This window comes from Choristoneura fumiferana, chromosome 23, assembly GCF_025370935.1.
Source record: "Choristoneura fumiferana chromosome 23, NRCan_CFum_1, whole genome shotgun sequence".
NCBI lineage: Eukaryota > Metazoa > Arthropoda > Insecta > Lepidoptera > Tortricidae > Choristoneura > Choristoneura fumiferana.
Genome location: NC_133494.1, coordinates 5,422,756 through 5,440,984, shown reverse-complemented (window position 1 = coordinate 5,440,984; position 18,229 = coordinate 5,422,756). Strand labels below are relative to the sequence as shown.

At 38.0% G+C, this 18,229-nt stretch overlaps 2 protein-coding genes across 2 annotated transcripts in view; both read left to right on the top strand.

The window, feature by feature from the left end:
- Positions 1 to 18,229, top strand: part of LOC141440966 (6-phosphofructo-2-kinase/fructose-2,6-bisphosphatase-like) — an 80,402-nt gene that overhangs the window by 45,748 nt on the left and 16,425 nt on the right. The gene's annotated exons all lie outside the window — the stretch shown is intronic.
- LOC141440971 (retinol dehydrogenase 11-like) lies at positions 4,048 to 16,983 on the top strand. Its single transcript, XM_074105568.1, has 4 exons — positions 4,048 to 4,667; positions 6,958 to 7,320; positions 14,760 to 14,881; positions 16,457 to 16,983. The coding sequence occupies exons 1-4, from the start codon at positions 4,550 to 4,552 to the stop codon at positions 16,712 to 16,714; spliced, it is 861 nt and encodes a 286-aa protein (XP_073961669.1). The 5' UTR covers positions 4,048 to 4,549; the 3' UTR covers positions 16,715 to 16,983.

Genomic DNA, 18,229 nt, shown 5'->3' with positions numbered 1-18,229 from the left:
TGGAAATATTCATTCGAGAATTTCATCGCACGGGAAGCCGCCTCAGCAGATAAAATACTTAAGTACCAACTCCTTGTCAATCATATCTCTCCGCCAATTTACAATATTATTCAAACAAAGACCTCCTACGACGAAGCCATCAAAACGCTCAATGATGCCTATGAAAAGCGACAAAACACCACCCTAGCACGACATATTCTAATTTCAAGGAAACAACAGCCGGGCGAGTCAGTAGCTGAGTATTCGAGAGCCCTGAACGTACTCGCTCGTGACTGCAAATTCACAGATGTCACTGCAGCCGATTACCAAAACGATGTCGTACGTTTAGCTTTCATTGCCGGGGTATCATCGCAGAAAATCAAACAAAGACTTCTAGAAAACTCCACTGACACTCTGGAGAAAACCTTGAACCTGGCTTTGTCTCTAGAATCCGCCGAAAGCACTTCGCAACTACTTACAGTGTCACCTTCTACATCTGCTCATGCTAATGCTGCCTCTGAAGCTCCAGAACACTCGCTGATGACCAATTTAGCAGCTACAAACGCTCCAAACAGATCTCGACCTGATTCTTACCCTAACCAAACCAGACGACGATGTTTCTTCTGTGGTGGCAGTAATCTTCATCAGCGAAACAGATGTCCCGCGTATAACGCCGAATGTCAGCTTTGTTCCAAGAAGGGGCATTTCGCAAGCGTATGCCGTAGTTCTGGGCCCAACCTACGAACTGCTAATGCTATTGCCACAGTTGACGAACAATCTCAACCTCAATCTACTTACCCTAACTTATCTAACATCTCCGCCGCTGCTCCTGCAAGCCTAAGAAAAGCAACTATACCTATTACAGTCAACGAATATCGTGCTGATGCACTTCTCGACACCGGTAGCTCAATTAGCTTTATAGACAAAAACCTAGCTCGAATAATCAACCTCAAACAAAAGCCCTGCAAGCAAGCAATTACTCTAGCATCACTCAATAATGTCTCTCATGTCGAAGGTCTATGCTATGCAACAATTCAAATTGGTGAACACAAGTACCAACACCAACCACTGCTCATCATCAACGATCTATGCGCAGATATCATCATCGGGCACGATGTTCTCGGGAAGCACTCGTCACTCGTACTTCAATTTGGAGGAGACAAACAACCTCTCAAAGTCTGCAACGTTTTAGAAGCGTCAGTCCCGCCAGCATCAGTTTTCACCAACCTCTCGCCAGACATTAAGCCTATTGCTATACGCTCAAGACGGCATTCTCAAGAAGACCAAGACTTCATATCAAATGAAATAAACAACCTACTTAGGGATAAAGTAATCGAACCCAGTATCTCGCCATGGAGGGCACAAGTACTCGTTGCTGGCGGAGGCCATCACCGTAAGCGCCTCGTTATCGACTACTCGCAAACAATCAACAGATTTACAGACTTAGACGCTTACCCTCTCCCGAGCATTGATTCTATCATAACAAAAGTGGCAAAATACAACGTTTACAGTCAAATCGATCTCAAAAGTGCTTACCACCAAGTCCCAATCTTACCGAAAGAAAAAGTTTACACTGCATTCGAAGCTTGTGGTAATCTCTACCAGTTTACAAGAATACCGTTTGGCGTAACGAATGGAGTGGCGGCCTTTCAAAGAACCTTACAATACATAATTGACACTGAAAAACTTAAAGGTACCTTCGCTTACCTTGACGACGTAACTGTCTGCGGTAAGGACAAATCCGACCATGACAAAAATCTTGAAATGTTCATGAAGGCCGCTGAAAAATACAAACTAACCTTAAACATGAACAAATGCACATTTGAATCAGAGTCAATCAACTTGCTTGGATATACTATCGCCCACAACGTTATAAAGCCGGACAAGTCTCGATTGGAACCGCTAACGAATCTTCCTATCCCCACTGATACTGCTACACTGAAGAGAGCGCTCGGTCTCTTCGCCCACTATTCAAAGTGGGTCAACAACTTTTCTACGAAAATCAGACCTTTAATCGAAGTCACTTTTCCATTATCTCAAGAAGCTATCACTGCCTTTCAAAACCTTAAAACTGATATATCGAAATCGGCATTAGCAGGAATTGACGACAGTGAAATATTTTCAGTTGAGACAGACGCTTCCGATTTTGCCATCGCAGCGACCCTATCACAAAAGGGTCGTCCTGTCGCATTCTTCTCTCGTTCTCTCAACGACTCCGAGAAAAGGCAACCTTCGATTGAGAAAGAGGCCTGCGCCATAGTCGAAGCTTTGCGAAAATGGAGACATTTCCTGATAGCAAGACATTTCTTACTCATTACTGATCAGCAATCTGTCGCATACATGTTCAATCAAACACACTCTAACAAAATAAAGAACGAAAAGATCGAAAGGTGGCGGTTGGAGCTCTCGTGTTTCAAATATGATATAGTCTACCGACCTGGGAAACATAACTTCGCCGCGGACGCACTTTCACGAGTATGCATGCAAATAAATACTGCCGCTTCTAACTCTAAACTAGTGGAACTACACCGAAATCTCTGCCATCCAGGGGTCACGCGCATGGTTCATTGGGTCAGATCAAAGAACCTACCGTACTCCGTAGAGGATGTAAAACGAATGACGGCCGCATGCCCAACTTGTGCGGAAATAAAACCACGTTACATGAAACATCAAGGACATCTTATCAAAGCGACAGCCGCTTTTGAAAGATTAAACATTGATTTTAAGGGACCAATACCATCTCGCACCCAGAACCGATACATACTGACAATAATTGATGAGTTTAGTCGTTTTCCCTTCGCTTATGCGTGTAAGGATGTATCTTCAAGAACGGTAATCAATTGTCTCGAAGACTTGTTCTCCACTTTTGGTACTCCAGCGTACATCCACTCCGACAGGGGTACATCTTTCTTATCAGACGAACTTAGACAATTCTTGTCTTCCGTCGGGATATCATGCAGCCGCACTACGCCTTACAATCCCCAGGGAAATGGGCAGGTTGAACGTCTCAACGGCACACTGTGGCGAACGATCCAACTAAACCTCAAATCAAACAATGACGATATAGTAAACTGGGAAAAGGCACTGCTACCGGCGCTGCACTCTATAAGATCTCTCCTGTGTACGAGCACTAACACAACGCCGCATGAGCGCATGTTCAATCACCCACGCCGTTCTCAAAACGGACAATCTTTGCCGACTTGGCTACATTCGCCTGGACCGGTATTTATGAAAAGGCACGTAAGAAGCTCCAAGTATGACCCCGCTGTACAGGAAGTCCAATTGTTGCAGAGTAATCCAGAATACTCCTTTATAAGACTGCCTGATGGGCGAAAGACAACAGTCTCCAATAGATCGTTAGCTCCAGCACCACGAGCTGTTGACGATGACCTTGCAGATGACGAACTTGACGATAACCAATCCGAAGAAATCTCTGCCATTCAAGACCCGCCTGCCAACATCGATCCGAATGCAGGAATCAGCCAACTTCGGCGTTCAGGCAGAGATCGCAGACCTCCAGCCTTCATGCATGACTACGTCTCTTCGTAGAGGGGGCGAATGTGATAATAGCCTCCTTGCGTCTTTATAAGAAGACTTGTAAATATCTTATTGTCCATGGTGTCTGACATTGTCTGTCGCTATGTCATTCTATCAACAACTATGTTTCTTTACCATGTCCTATTTTATTATTGAATAAAGCCAATATTCTATTTGGTCTTGTCTAAACTTGTATCAATATGTAAGTACCAAAACAGCAAAATAGAGACATTTTTAGGCGGTACTAGGTTTTATTACTATGAAGTGCAAAATTCGAACGTTGTATCTTGCGATCTTGTATTTAATACGAGTGAGTGGGACGGTACGATGCGAACTTCGATTTTCGAATTTCGTTACCTAGCCCTCAAGGCACAGGCATTGATTGAAGCCAATGTAATGCACGGCTATGCCAAAGAGTATTAGTACCTACCTATAGAGAAATGGGCTATGCGTTGCGTCATTTAAGTAGAAGTAGTTAAGTTAGTATTTTCTTCTAAGTCAACCTGTGGAGGGGGAGAAGTAGTAAATTTAGTCTCTTTTGTGTTACGTCGTCAAGTGGACGCTCCTTTGTCGTTGCAAGAAACTTTTTAGCACTGAGAACGAAATACTCTACCTAAGTACCTACATAATCATCACTAATCCAAAGGATCCCTAATCCATGGAGAGCTTTAAAGCAGTAATATATAGACTGAGTTGAAAGCGCAGCATTAACACTTCTTATACTTAATAAGTCAAATAGATACGCGGTACGTACGACATTCACACGAAACCGAAAATCAAGTTGACCTTCGTCGCAAATTAGTCATCGCTTTGAGGTGTCTGTAAGTAGTCGCAACCTCCCTGTCAAAGGCTCATTTGTATCTTTTGATAATATCAGACGAGTAAAACGTTCAGTACTATAATATCTAGCATTATTTAGTTACTATATTAATGGAGTGGTAAATAAGCTTAACATAGGAACCTACTGGCCGACAATTAGCCAAGCGAAGGTATTATAACCTGCCTATCTTGACTTTGAAGTTAAAACATAGTGATGGACTACTTAAGTGGTTGGAGTAAATGCAAGAGACGGCTCTCAGGGATCACTGCAATAGTCACGGGCGGAAATGCTGGAATCGGGAGGGAGACGGTGCTTGATTTATATCTACGAGGTGAGTGGAACGAGGAAGAGCACACTGCAGCAGGACTACTACGAAATTCGAAAATCGAAGTTCGTGTCGTTCGGTCTCTCTGACACTAGTACTGTTTAATATGAGAGCGAAGGGGACAGTACGATACGAATATGTTTTCGAACTTTCTAAGAAAAAAAGGAAAGAACCATTTTTGTAGATAACTTTAAGATCTATAATTTTTGGCAAGGCTACTTTTCGATAAAACTTACCATTTTCGAAAAAAAAGCCTCAAATTTTGACCTTTGACTCCGAATAGGTAACTTTTTTAGCACACATGGGATCAATGGGGTCTTTTGACACTTTACCCCTAATGATGTACCCAAGGTCTCCACCAAAATTCAGCTTTGTCGGAATTTATGTTAATTGAAAAGGCTAACCAACCAACCACCAACCTGTCACTATTGTACCGTTTTTGTTAAGCTTAAAACAAAAAAAAAAAAACGGCCAAGAGCGTGTCGGACACGCCCGAAGGGTTCCGTAGCCTAAAATTAAGTAATGTACTTTTAAGGATTTCGTATTTTATATGGAATCTTCCAAGTTTAGATATATTTTATACCTTAGGCTGCTATTTACTATTAAACTATTAATAATTCTCAAGCCTTTATAGTTTTCCCGTTTAGCCGTTATAGTTTTCCATGAAAGTTTGATACACTTACTACCATCCTGAATTTTTTCAAATTTTTCCTCCCACTGGTTTATATTTTAGAGGGGGGGGGGGGACATTCGATTATAATGAAAATTTGCACTTTAATGTTGAATATTTCGCAATCAAATCCCTGAATAATAAATATTTCGCAAAGAAATAACTGAATCGAAAAATCGTTTTAGCAACCCCTTAATGGCATTAAAAGACCTATCCAACGATACCCCACACTACAGGGTTAGATTAGAAAAAAATAACCCCCACTTTACGTCTATGGGAGGTACCCTAAAAAATTTTTTTTGTTTTTTATGGTACCATTTTGTCGGCATCGTTGACATATATATCCGTGCAAAATTACAGCTTTCTAGCATTGCTAGTCCCTAAGCAAAGCCGCGGACGGGCGTACAGACAGACAGACAGATATGGTGAAACTATAAGGGTTCCGTTTTTGCCATTTTGGCTCCGGAGCCCTAAAAATTGCTAAAAGTGGCTCCGAAGCGGTAACATTTCGTGTGCTCTGCCTACCCCATTTGAGAGTACAGGCGTGATGTTTGTGTGTCTGTGTGTGTGAAATGTCTAATATTGAGCGTTTTTAGCACTATGTTAATCCGCGAACGAACTTACAGACAGACGGACGGACATGGCGAAACTATAAGGAAAGGTTCCGAGGAATAAACTCACCCCCTTTAACGTCTATAGGAGTCCCTAAAAAAATTGTTTTCCCATATTTTATTTTACCACTAAGTATCGCCGTAATTACCACTACACATAATCCTGTTAAAGTCTATGGTTTTTGTGTGGTAGCAACGGTTTTTAACCCCCGACGCAAAAATAAATATACATATAATAACATAAGGGTTCCGTTTTGTCATTGGCTATGGAACCCTAAAAAGGATCAGGTTGTACTCAACTGACTACTGTAGCTGTTATTAATTAATATAAAGACTTGATACTTGGCAGATGGCAGAAGATCCTTTATTTAGGATCATAGAGACGCATGGAATTTTTTAAATTTCTTGCGGGATAGAAAACGGAACCCTTATAGTTTTTAAATAAAGTTTTAGAAGTACCTACATATTGTAATATAATTTATACGTAGGTACCTACGTACCTAAACCTACCTACCTACTACCTCATTAGGTGTCGTCTGTAGGTACATGTAATTAATTAAATATCTGCGTGGAGTGCACCCAGATATGGGTACAGGTTTTCGATTGATAATTAACTCAAAACTTGTTATGACGTTATTAACAAATGACGTTATGACGATGAATGTTATGACGTTATTAGTTATTAACAAACATTTAATTCTATTAGATTGCGTCACATTCCTTTCAAATCATTAAAATATTGAAAAAAAATATGTTTGATTTGTCATGTAGGTAAACAAGATGACAGATATTTTAAGTACATTGATTATCCCAAATTAAAGATCGTGACTGTACCCATGCTTGACCGTAACCTTGGTGCCACCGAGATATTTCTTGACTACGAGACTCCGCAGAACTACGATATGTGGAGGGAGGAGCCGTACGTAAGAAATGCTTCCATAAGAGATACTTAAGTGTAGGTAGGTAGATATATTGTAAGAAGGTTTTTGTTTTTAAGCAATGAATTTTTTCGTAGGAGCACGCGTCATCATGGCTTGTCGGGACATCAAGAAAGCTGAGATAGCAAAATTAAAGATAGAAAAAAGTACAGAAGCAGAAGAAGAAAGAGGAAGCCTGGTGGTAGAGCAAATAGAGCTATCCAACTTACAGTCTGTGAGGAATTTTGTTGGCCGCATTCTAGACAGGGAAGCAACGATTCACATCCTAATAAATAATGCGGGTGTCATGATGTGCCCGGAAGGAAGAACTGAGGATGGCTTCGAGATGCACATGGCGACTAACTATTTCGGACATGCTCTTCTATCGCTAATGTTGCTGCCACGGCTAGCGGAGAGCGGCCCTGCCAGGATTGTCTTCGTAGCCTCAAGATTACACACATGTAAGGCTTCCATAATCAAAACAATTGATGGCTGCTACTGCGTCCGGCCCACAATGTTACACAGAAATGAGCGACCTATTTGCCCGGCCGGCCACGTCTATCGCTTTACTATTTATGGTTTTTGATCCATACCATTATTATTATTATTATAAATGCGAAAGTAACTCTGTCTGTCTGTTACGCTTTCACGTCGAAACCGCTGAACCGATTTTGATGAAATTTGGTAAAGAGATAGTTTAAGCCCCAAGTGTCAACATAGGATACTTTTTATTCCAGTAAAGGGCGCCACCGCGCGATAACCTAGGTCCGCGCAGACGAAGTCGCGGGCATAAGCTAATAGTTTACTATAAATTGTAAAAAAATTACAACTCAAATTCTGTACGTCCCCCTGACAAATGCTAGGCAGAAGACCGTCAATTCAATAAACTAGGTACTTATCTAGGCGGGAGTATTAGTAAGGAGTTCTAAGTATAATAATAAGATACGACAAAGTTATCAGCATTCCGTAATTAATGGTATCTTTACCACAGATAGACGTTTCAAAATTTATTTCTGGTTTCCGAATGTGGTTATTAAGGTAACGGCGCCTATTACCGGGGGTATCGAAATAGACGGCCATCACCGCGCCAATTTAAAATACGCATTTTATAATCAAACCGATAGATTTCTTAAAAAATATATTTTACAAGATAAAAGCTTATTTAGTCGACTCACGGATCTATTAGCGCTAGTGTATGTGAATAAATCAAAGATCTCGCAATTCGTGATTTTCCGAAATGGCACCGACGGAAGAGGATTTGCCATACTAACGCGTGACACCACATACAAGCAGACTCGAATCTTATTTAGTGTTCTACAAAATATTTATGGAAATTGAACTAATGTTATGGTTTTTAAATGGCTTTTTATAGTTTTTTGTACGAGTTCTGAATACTTTTTGTATAGTTTTTGGCCCGGAAATACGATTAAAATGGAAAATAAAATACAGCGGCGATAGGCGCCATTTTTAACTGTTGATTGTAATACCGTGGTATATCATGGTAATAGTAAAAGTGGTAGTTTAGGTTCTTCAAGCTTTATTTTTGGTATAAATTTATTTTTATTTATTTATTCAAGAACAATATACATTGTGTTTGAAATCATAATGGGTACTAGACAAAAATGCATAACCCATATAAGTAATAACATAATCAAAACAAAACAATAGAACACATAATAACATTGTCAATCAAAAATTTCTAAAATGTCATTACAATTAATATTAATATATAAGAAGAAAAATTTCAATCAATCAATTTAATTCATTCTTAAACAAATTTTGCAATATTACCTGTAGCACAAAAACGAATGCGTAAGAAATATTGTCCGCAGGTATGTAGCAGGCTAATTGTAATGGCATCCATTAAGTCGAATTGTTACATTTGTAGTAATCTTCAATAGAATAAAAACACTTCTCCAACAAAAATTTTTTTAGTTTGTTCTTAAATATGTGTCCATCTACTAGTGACTTAAGGCCAACTGGCAACTTGTTAAAAAGAAAAACCTCCTGGTAGCCTGCAGTGTGTTTAACTATTTTAAGTTTAGTATTAATTGAACGTGGCAAGTCCTTCCTCCTCGTAGCCAAGCGCCTGTGCCTTTCTTCAGGAGTCTCTATGTCTGTTATGTGCTTAACTAAATCCGTCAGAACTACAAGTATGTATAGACACGGAACAGTGAGGATCCCGTACTTCAAAAAATATTCCCTACAGGATGTTCTTTGAGGAATTCTAGCTATAGTTCTAATAGCCCTTTTTTGAGAAACAAAGGCCATTTTGATGTTGTATTTATAACTGTTTCCCCAGAACTTTATACTGTACCTCAACCTAGACTCCACCAATGCGTAATAGACCATCTTGAGTTGGGACAATTTTGCCTCATCCCTAAGACTGCGAAGGGCATAACATGCAGAACTTACAGAATTTGCTATTTCCGAGAGTTCAAATTTCCAATTTAGGCTTGAGTCAATGTGGACACCAAGAAATTTCACTGTTTCCTTCTGATCAATTGTGACATCATTTGAGAGAACCCTCAGCACATCCTTGTTGTTCGAAGTCGTTTTGAAAACTAAAACACTGGTTTTACTGCAGTTCAACTCAAGGTCGTTGACACCAAACCAAGAGTGAAAAGCCTTCATTGCGTCATTAGCCTTATCATTTAACAGTTCACAAGTTTCTGCTGATATGATAGCATTCGTGTCATCCGCAAAAACCACGAGCTCAGTCTCAGGAATAGTGTTTTCCATGTAAGGTATGAGATCATTTGTAAAAATTATGAAAAAAATAGGCCCTAATATGGAACCCTGTGGGACTCCCTTTTCTAAAAGGGTCATTTTAGAGTTATGTGTACTTTCCTCGCCATCTTGTACCCATTTAATTTGAACAAATTGTTTTCTGTTTTTTAGATACGAACTAAAAAGAGACAACACCTTGCCTCTAACCCCATAGTGCTCTAGTTTTGCCAGCAAGATATTATGGTTGACAGTATCAAAAGCTGAGCTCAGGTCCAGAAATAAGCCAGCGACTTTTCTCCTATTGTTCATTTGAATAGTTATATCTCTAATAAGAGTAGTGATTGCCTCGTTTGTGCCTTTGCCCTTCTGATATCCAAACTGTCGCGGGCTCAAAATATTGTGCTGATAAAGGTGCTTCATCAACCTGTCCTTCATTACTCTTTCCAGAATCTTTGAGACTGTTGGCAGAAGAGAGATGGGTCTTTGGTTTCTTGGATCTAGTACAGAACCTTTCTTGTGTATTGGAAGGACTTTCGCTATCTTGAACTGGTCCGGGAATATTCCTGAATCAATACACTCGTTGAAGAGATAGGCCAATGGTTCTGCGAGTATTTCAATATTTTCTTTAATGATAGTTATTGGAATCTCGTCATATCCACTCGAGGTCTTAGGTTTTAACTTTCTTACTATAAAGCTAACTTCTACCGGACTTACATGTTCAAAAGTCATATCATGCTGCACTTTAGAAACATGAGACTGCAACAGTGAAAGAGCTCTGTTTGATTTATCAATCGTGCCCCTTTTTTTGGTGAAATTTTCTAAGAGGATGGCACAAACGTCCCAGGATTATTCACTAGTTTTGTGGTTCCATTTTCCTGTTCTATTTTTAAAACCAGATTATTTCTTTCTGTTTTTGTAATCTTATTACGATGTTTTTGTACGATCTTCCATATTTCCTTCTTTGAGTCCTTTGCATTTTCTATCTGAGTCTGAACCGTCAGTCTCTTCGCGTTTCTTATTACACGTTTATAAATGGTCATATATTTCTTCTTATATCTTGTAATTGAGTCCTCATTATCAAGACCAGATACTCTGTGGGTCACCAGGAAACGTTTCATTTTGCTCGAGACTTTTATTCCCTTTGTCACCCATTTTAATTTGGAGTCTATCCCCACAGACTGTTTGATTTTTTTTTCCCTGAAACTATTCTTGAAAACCTTCTCAAGTTTATTGATAAAATTGTTTATTCCTATATTTAACCACTCCTCTCTTAACAATTCTTGGAAAAAGTTTTGTTTTCCAAGAGTACCAAGTCTTCTAACTACTTTCACCAGAGTTTTGTCGTTTTTTAATGTCCCCTTCTTTTCCACAGCTATAATTCCAAGAAGTCCCGCATGACCATCCGCGAGTCCGTTATGGTCCACTATGGGAGAAGTAACCCAGGGATCAGGCAAATTAGTCAAGATGTTGTCTAAGCACGATTGTGAGTCATTCCGAATGAAAGTAGCAGTATCGATAAGGGGCCTAAAGTTATAGGATGCAAGTAACGATAGAAAATCCACTACCTTTTTGTCTATCCTCATCAAATTGATGTTGAAATCACCGCAAATGAGACACTTCCTGTCAAAAAAGTGCTCAAGAAGCTGACCAAGATGGTCCATGAATTTGTCGAAATTGGCATCAACCGGGTTTCGATAACAACATACTAAGTTTACATCCGTATCACAATCCCTGATGCCACACACTTCAAAAAATTCATCTTTATACAATTTCTTACATATCGAAAGCTCTACATACTTTCTGCTTATTTTAGCTAAAATTAGTGAACCGCCTCTTTTTCTTTTTGACCGGATATTAAACGTTGCCATTTGGTAACCTTCTATTCTAAGGAGAGGCGCCGAAATCGTATTCAGGAAGTGTTCACAGATGCAAACATAATGCTTTATATCAGGAAGACTGTTCAGATATAGTTCCAATTCGTCTTTCTTGTTTGCAATGCCACACAAGTTTTGAAAATAATAACCTAACTCTGTATGCGTTTTTTTAACGGTATTTTTACTGTTTAATGACTTTTCTCTAAAAAAGAAGAACTGACTATGTGAACATTATCAGGATTTGAAGGACTGAACGGCACACCTAGCTGAAAATCCTCAAATACGCTTTTGGTCTGTGAAATAGATAAACTGGTATTCTCCGAAGTAAGCTCATTTACATGATGTGCTAGGTCCTTAAATATAATTGACAGTGACTTGTTGTTAATACTACCGCTCCTAGACCAAAACATGTCACTTGAGTATTTAAGGTTTTTGCTCGAGTCTACCAAAAAGGCATATTCGAGCATCACAATATCAATGTATAGTAATTTATTGAACAGCTCTATTCTTTTATTGAATAAATTACAGTTATTTTTTAACTTAAATGTAGGTGTGCAAATTATTACATTTGTGTATGACACAGGAAATAATTTATCTCTAATTAAGGATACAAGTTTTTGATAGTCATGTGTGTTCTGAAAATCTTCGTTTCCTATTAGGATAAGACAGGCATCCTGCATAGTGAAATGTTTCAGTTTGCTCTCTATGCCTTCCAACAATTTAGCTACACCTCCGCGAGGATAAATGTAGTGACATATCTTATGTGTGCCAAAAATGCTTTCAGCTGTCTTGAGCACGGAGTTTTCGTTGTTGCTGCTAATTATGCACAACTTCGGCCGGGACTGTTTGTCCTTACTCTGTATTTTCCTTTCAGGAATTGGGTCTTTATTTGTGGTAGGACTTGTTAAGTTTTCTGTTGTAGATTGACCTCCGTATTGTTTCGGCGTTGACGACGTTATAGTCGGACCCTTAATACTGCCGTGTTTTATTGTGTCATTTGTACCATTTTTCAGTGGAGAAGTCTCAGGTGTATGTTCCGAAGAATAACTCGAAGCCTGTAGCTTTTCTAGAAACTTACAGACAGAATTTGTACGCTGTGAGCTGGATGTCTTCATGTAACTAAGTTGATTCATATCTCTGTACGTTGGTGTATACGACCTTCCGGGAATACATTTGGAGAACCTGGCTTTTGCCTAATAACATCCGAGGCAGTGACAGTCTTAAACAATGCTATTTTAGTTTTATACATCTCGTTTGAATTTTTTAACGCTGAGTTTTCAATCAAGAGTTTGGAAATCTCTTCATTTGCGACTTCCAACTCTGTTTGGAGGTTTTCTACTCGATTTTCCAGCTCGGTCACAAAAGATAATTTTGTGTCCGTGATGTTAGGCAGGCTCAAATTACCGCTACTGTGAAAGATTTGTGACTCCGTTTGTTTATCTGCCGAAAAACTCAGTCTGGGTCTGCGTTTTCTGACTGTAACGTTATCGAAAGAAGACATTTTCCTTTCTGTTCTCTGTCAGAATTTTTCTTAGATAACAAAAATTATACTTCAGTCACTGTATCTATTTTGTATCAATTTTCACTAATACTCCATTTAAACTTTATGCAATGAAAATATAAAAACAATCAAAACACTTTTTATCAACCATGAACGCATGACAAAAACCAAAAACCGCGTCCAAACCGTGGTATTTATTTGACTGGCAACACTGTCGAGTAAAAAGTTTGTGGGTAGGACTTTGACTTTATAGTTATTTTGGGGGTAGTGTAAATATTTTACTGGTTTTTAGTGTCACAAAGAATGTATTAAACACTTATTTATCACACAATTTGTCACATCGTTGCGCGATAACGTTTTTGCGCATTTGTTAATTTGTGGTGTTCACTTTTTTGTCACTATTGTTCTAAAAAGATTCTACTTTGTACAAATATTAATTAAAAAGTTGGACAGCACTTGTGCATTCGATGACAGTTTTGACGTTCATCAATTATCATAAATTATAAGTTAATTATAAGTTCATAAATTATCGTTTATATAATTTGTTACAGTTATTCCAATCTCGATCTATTCACGCTTTTAAAAAAATATTTCCGTGGTATGAAAAGTATTAACAAACTCTTAATTTTCAGCAAAAACTTCAATACTGAATTTGTAGTTTCTATAGAAACCGTTATTTTGCCAAGTTGTTTAAATATTGCGATGAAATTTTATATTTACTTACCAGTTATGTAATTTTGGTTATATGCCAAGGATGTAATAAGTATATTTGATTTGTAATTCAAACACAACTCTCCTATAGTTTTTATAGGTCGGAATTAGATTTTACATTACTCCAAATTAAGCCAATTAACGATGGTATTATCGCATCATCATCATCATCATCCCAGCCTATATACGTCCCACTGCAGGGCACAGGCCTCCCCTCAGAATGAGAGGGCTTGGGCCATAGTTCCCACGCGGGCCCAGTGCGGATTGGGAACTTCACACACACCATTGAATTGCTTCGCAGGTTTGTGCAGGTTTCCTCACGATGTTTTCCTTCACCGCAAAGATCGCATAACCCTCGGTAATAGAATGTTTGGGAATCTATTACCGACCCATTCAATTGTCTTTGGGTCGGTAATAGGGTTCTTAAAGAAGTACCTATTACCGAGTGACATTTTATTTTTCTGTTAAAATAATTCACATTTAGGGTACCGTAAGTACAGTTTTTTTTGATAAAGTTTTGACTTTTACTCAGCATGCATACATCAAACTATAACTGGTGGCATAAGCATAATAAAATACAATGGGCTGGATACACTATTCGAATCATACTTTAGTTTTTTATTTAAATTTTCTCAAAAAATATTTGGTGTACAGAACCAAAGCCATTACCTTTTTTTAATCCCTCGGTATTAAGTTCCAAAACATGTGTCGGGTTCCTTTTACCGATTGTAGAAAATTGCCGTTTTTTTATACCCTCGGTAATAGAAGCTCAATTCGCGGTAATGGAATCACAGCCTGTCCATTACCACGGTAAAAGAAGATTTGGGTATTTTGATTTCAATAATTATTTTATCAAATACTAATAACTAAAACGAGCCCAAAAAGTTAAGACACTGAAAGTTCAATAAACGCTCTTAAATAAAAAAAAAAATCTCGTTTGTTAAGGAGCTTTGATACCCTTAATTTTTGGGACTCATTTGAAAACTTCCTTAAGTACCACGGTAATAGGCGCCGTTACCTTATTCTGTGTAAAAGAATAATTTCCGTTTAGGTACTCTGAGATAATCACTTTTAAAATTTTCAGATTGCGATCTCGATTTAAACGATATTAATTTCCAAAGGACGACTTACAACCCATTGTCTGCGTACGGTCGGAGTAAGACAGCAGAAGTGTTGTTTTCGCGAGCACTTGCAAGAAAATTACGCGTGAGTATAATTTTAACTAATATAAATCTTCTCTGGGTCTGTGGAATGGAATGGTAATGTGAATGTCCCATATTTGGATATGTTAAGGATCTTCAGAATTAAGTTTTTTTTTATATTATATTTGCGCCTTAATTTTGCTGTTGAAACTTGTGCCGTGCCGTGGGAACCCGAAACCCTTAAAAGATTTTAATTAAAAAATGAGCTTGTCCGTTCCACAGGTTAAAGGGCAGGCTCTTTCTTTCCCCCCTGCCTTTGCCTTCCCAACATATTGGCATTGCCATACAACGAGGAAACGCAGTTAGGCTTAGGCACCCTGTCCAATAACTCAGAACACAAGTCCACGATCCCGGCAGAGAATATTTAACTAGTAGAGTAGGTACCTACATTAAATGTACCTAATGGAAATGGCTTTAATACTTACTTTGTAAAAGTTACTTAATTAACACAGTATATTAAAACGTACCTAAAAATCTTTTATGAAGACTTTGTGCTCGCCGACACCACTTTACATACTGGAAAAGACGCGAATGCAGAAACTCAGGTTTGGAAAGGTCAAAACCAGTCTTATTGTAAGAGTTAAATATAATCAAGACATCGTGTTTTTTATAGGTATAACGTATAATTATGATACGAAAATACCACACCTGTTATTTTGAAGCTTAAATTAAAAATTTATGACTTCACGTTGTTGGTATAGTGTTTTTTGGGCACGTATTTGAATATCGAAATTTAAAATATCTAAAGTTAAAACGTCAACGGCCAAAATATTGAATGATCTAAATATCTACTATCATTATATCGACGCCTGGAATTCCTAAAGCCGAAATATCGAACGGCTAAAATATCGAAAGTTCAAAATATCTACAACCGAATGATCGATAAATGTTAATAACGAAACACAAAATATCAACCGTCAAGAAACCAAATATTAAAATATCGAAAATTGAAATAACGAAGTATCTTAATATCAAGAAAAATGCATAGAACTCTATTCTGGCACTTGCCGGCCGCTGCCGCGGCACGCTCGCTTCGCTCGCTCGGCTCGTGCTTGTTTTGGTCACGGTTGAACCTAACCGCTCCTCCTGGCTGCACTCGTCGTCGCACCTAATTTTTAGATTAGTTTAGGCACTTTAGGTATAATTTCGTATCAGTAATCGACTATTGTACCCTTCGGTATTATAGACATTCGATATTACGAATTTCGACCTTAGAATCGTTCGAAATTTAAATTTTTGATATTTTATCCGTCGTTTTTGATATTAGGCTTTTCGTAATTTAAGCATTCGATAATTTATACTTTCGACCTTATGACCGTTCGACATTCTGATTTCAGATATTTTGACCGTCGACGTTTTAACCTTAGATATTTTAAATTTCGATATCCAAATACGTACCCGTTTTTTTACTACCTTGTAAATGTTCGACCAAGTTGAATACCTAGATTAAGTAATTAAGTACTCGTATTCCAAATTCAACACTATTCTCATAGTATAAGTATTTTGTGCCGCTTTTGGTCGAGTAGTATTTTAAAGATGTACTCGTACTTACCCGTGTACATATTGTATTGGTCACCAGGAGCACAATATCGACAACGTGACTACGTACAGCTTGCACCCGGGGGTTATCAGCACGGGCATCGCAAGGCATTTCAGCGACAATTTCCTGCGGTGCACGACGTGGCTGTTTGACAACTTGTTGAGCTGGTTCCTGAAGTCGCCCCGTTGCGGCGCGCAGACCACGATCCACTGCGCTGTGGACCCGGCCTGCGCCACGGACTCTGGTCTCTACTACAGGTTGAGTATCGATTGGTCAGTCAGAAGCGTGACTAAATAGCCTAAGTACCTACTAAAATTTTCTTAAAATGTCCAGGCAAGTAATTGCTGTAATGACTCTACTATTGGGTAGGTACATTTTGAAATAATAAGCCCTACTTACTATCAAACGTTTATAGTAACGGTGTTCACAATCGTAGGTAGGTACTTATATTATAGTGTAGGAAATGAATCAAGTTGTTGTATGGAGACCCATGCATTCATTTAAATTTAAAATTTTGCTTGGTTATTGTATAGTATGAGCCGAAATTAACATATAAATATCTATCAAAAAAACACTCCTAATAAGTAAGTTAGGTATTTATACGTAAAAATACATATCTGTTTATACATGGAACCGAGTAATTAATCTGTCCAAAATTATTTTACCAAATAAGTCATTTGTATCAGTATGTGATATTATAAAAAAATCTAAAACTTTTGTTAAACAGGAGAATATTTTAGTGTGGGGTATCGTTGGATAGGTCTTTTAAAACCATTACGGGGTTGCTAAAACGATTTTTCGATTCAGTTATTTCTTTGCGAAATATTCAACATTAAAGTGCAAATTTTCATTATAGTCGAGCGTCCCCCCCCCCCCCTCTAAAATCTAAACCGAAACCGGAAAACTATAACGGCTAAGTTTGCTTGAGAATTATTAGTAGTTTATGAGTAAATAGCAGCCCAAGGTATAAAATATACCTAAACTTGGAAGATTCCGTACCTATAAAATATGAAATCCTTAGAAAAATATAACTTAATTTTTTCGTAATGGCTACGGAACCCTATTTTGGGCGTGTCCGACACGCTCTTGGCCGGTTTTTTTTCTTCTTATATGATCTTATAATGTAATTTGGCGGAGTGGGTAACAAAATCCAAAAAAAATGCATACTTACACAAATTCATGTATTTTAGAACTATTAAAAACGGAGAGTGGTAAATTTCTCAGCCTGATTTCTTTTTAAATATATACTAAGTAGTTACGTACATCCAAAATATCCAAAAATAAAAACCGGCCAAGGGCGTGTCGGACACACCTAAAATAGGGTTCTGTAGCCATTAAGTACGAAAAAATTAAGTAATATTTTTCTAAGGATTTCGTGTTTTATACGAAATCTTACAAGTTTAATTCGTATTTTATACCTTAGGCTGCTATTTACTCTTAAACTACTAATAATTCTCAAGCAAACTTAGCCGTTATAGTTTTCCTTGAAAGTTTGATATACTTACTACCATTAAATTTTTTTTTTAAATTTCCACCCATCGGTTTAGATTTTAGAGGGGGGGGGGACTCTCGATTTTAATGAAAATTTGCACTATAAAGTTGAATATTTCGCAAACAAATCACTGAATCGAAAAATCGTTTATGCCAACCCCTAATTGTTTTAAAAGACCTATCCAACGATACCCCACACTACAGGGTTTGATGAGAAAAAAAAGTCACCCCCACTTTACGTCTATACCTACTTAACTAAACAAAATTTTTTTTTTTTCATTTTTTTATTGTACCATTTTGCCGGCATATTTCATATATTAT

What these genes read in the sequence shown, in the direction of transcription:
- LOC141440971 (XM_074105568.1), top strand. Translation starts at nt 4,550, where the DNA reads ATGGACTACTTAAGTGGTTGGAGTAAATGCAAGAGACGGCTCTCAGGG. An exon ending in AGCCTCAAGATTACACACAT is followed by an intron (nt 7,321 to 14,759) that starts GTAAGGCTTCCA and finishes TAAAATTTTCAG; the next exon opens with ATTGCGATCTCGATTTAAAC. An exon ending in CACTTGCAAGAAAATTACGC is followed by an intron (nt 14,882 to 16,456) that starts GTGAGTATAATT and finishes ATTGGTCACCAG; the next exon opens with GAGCACAATATCGACAACGT.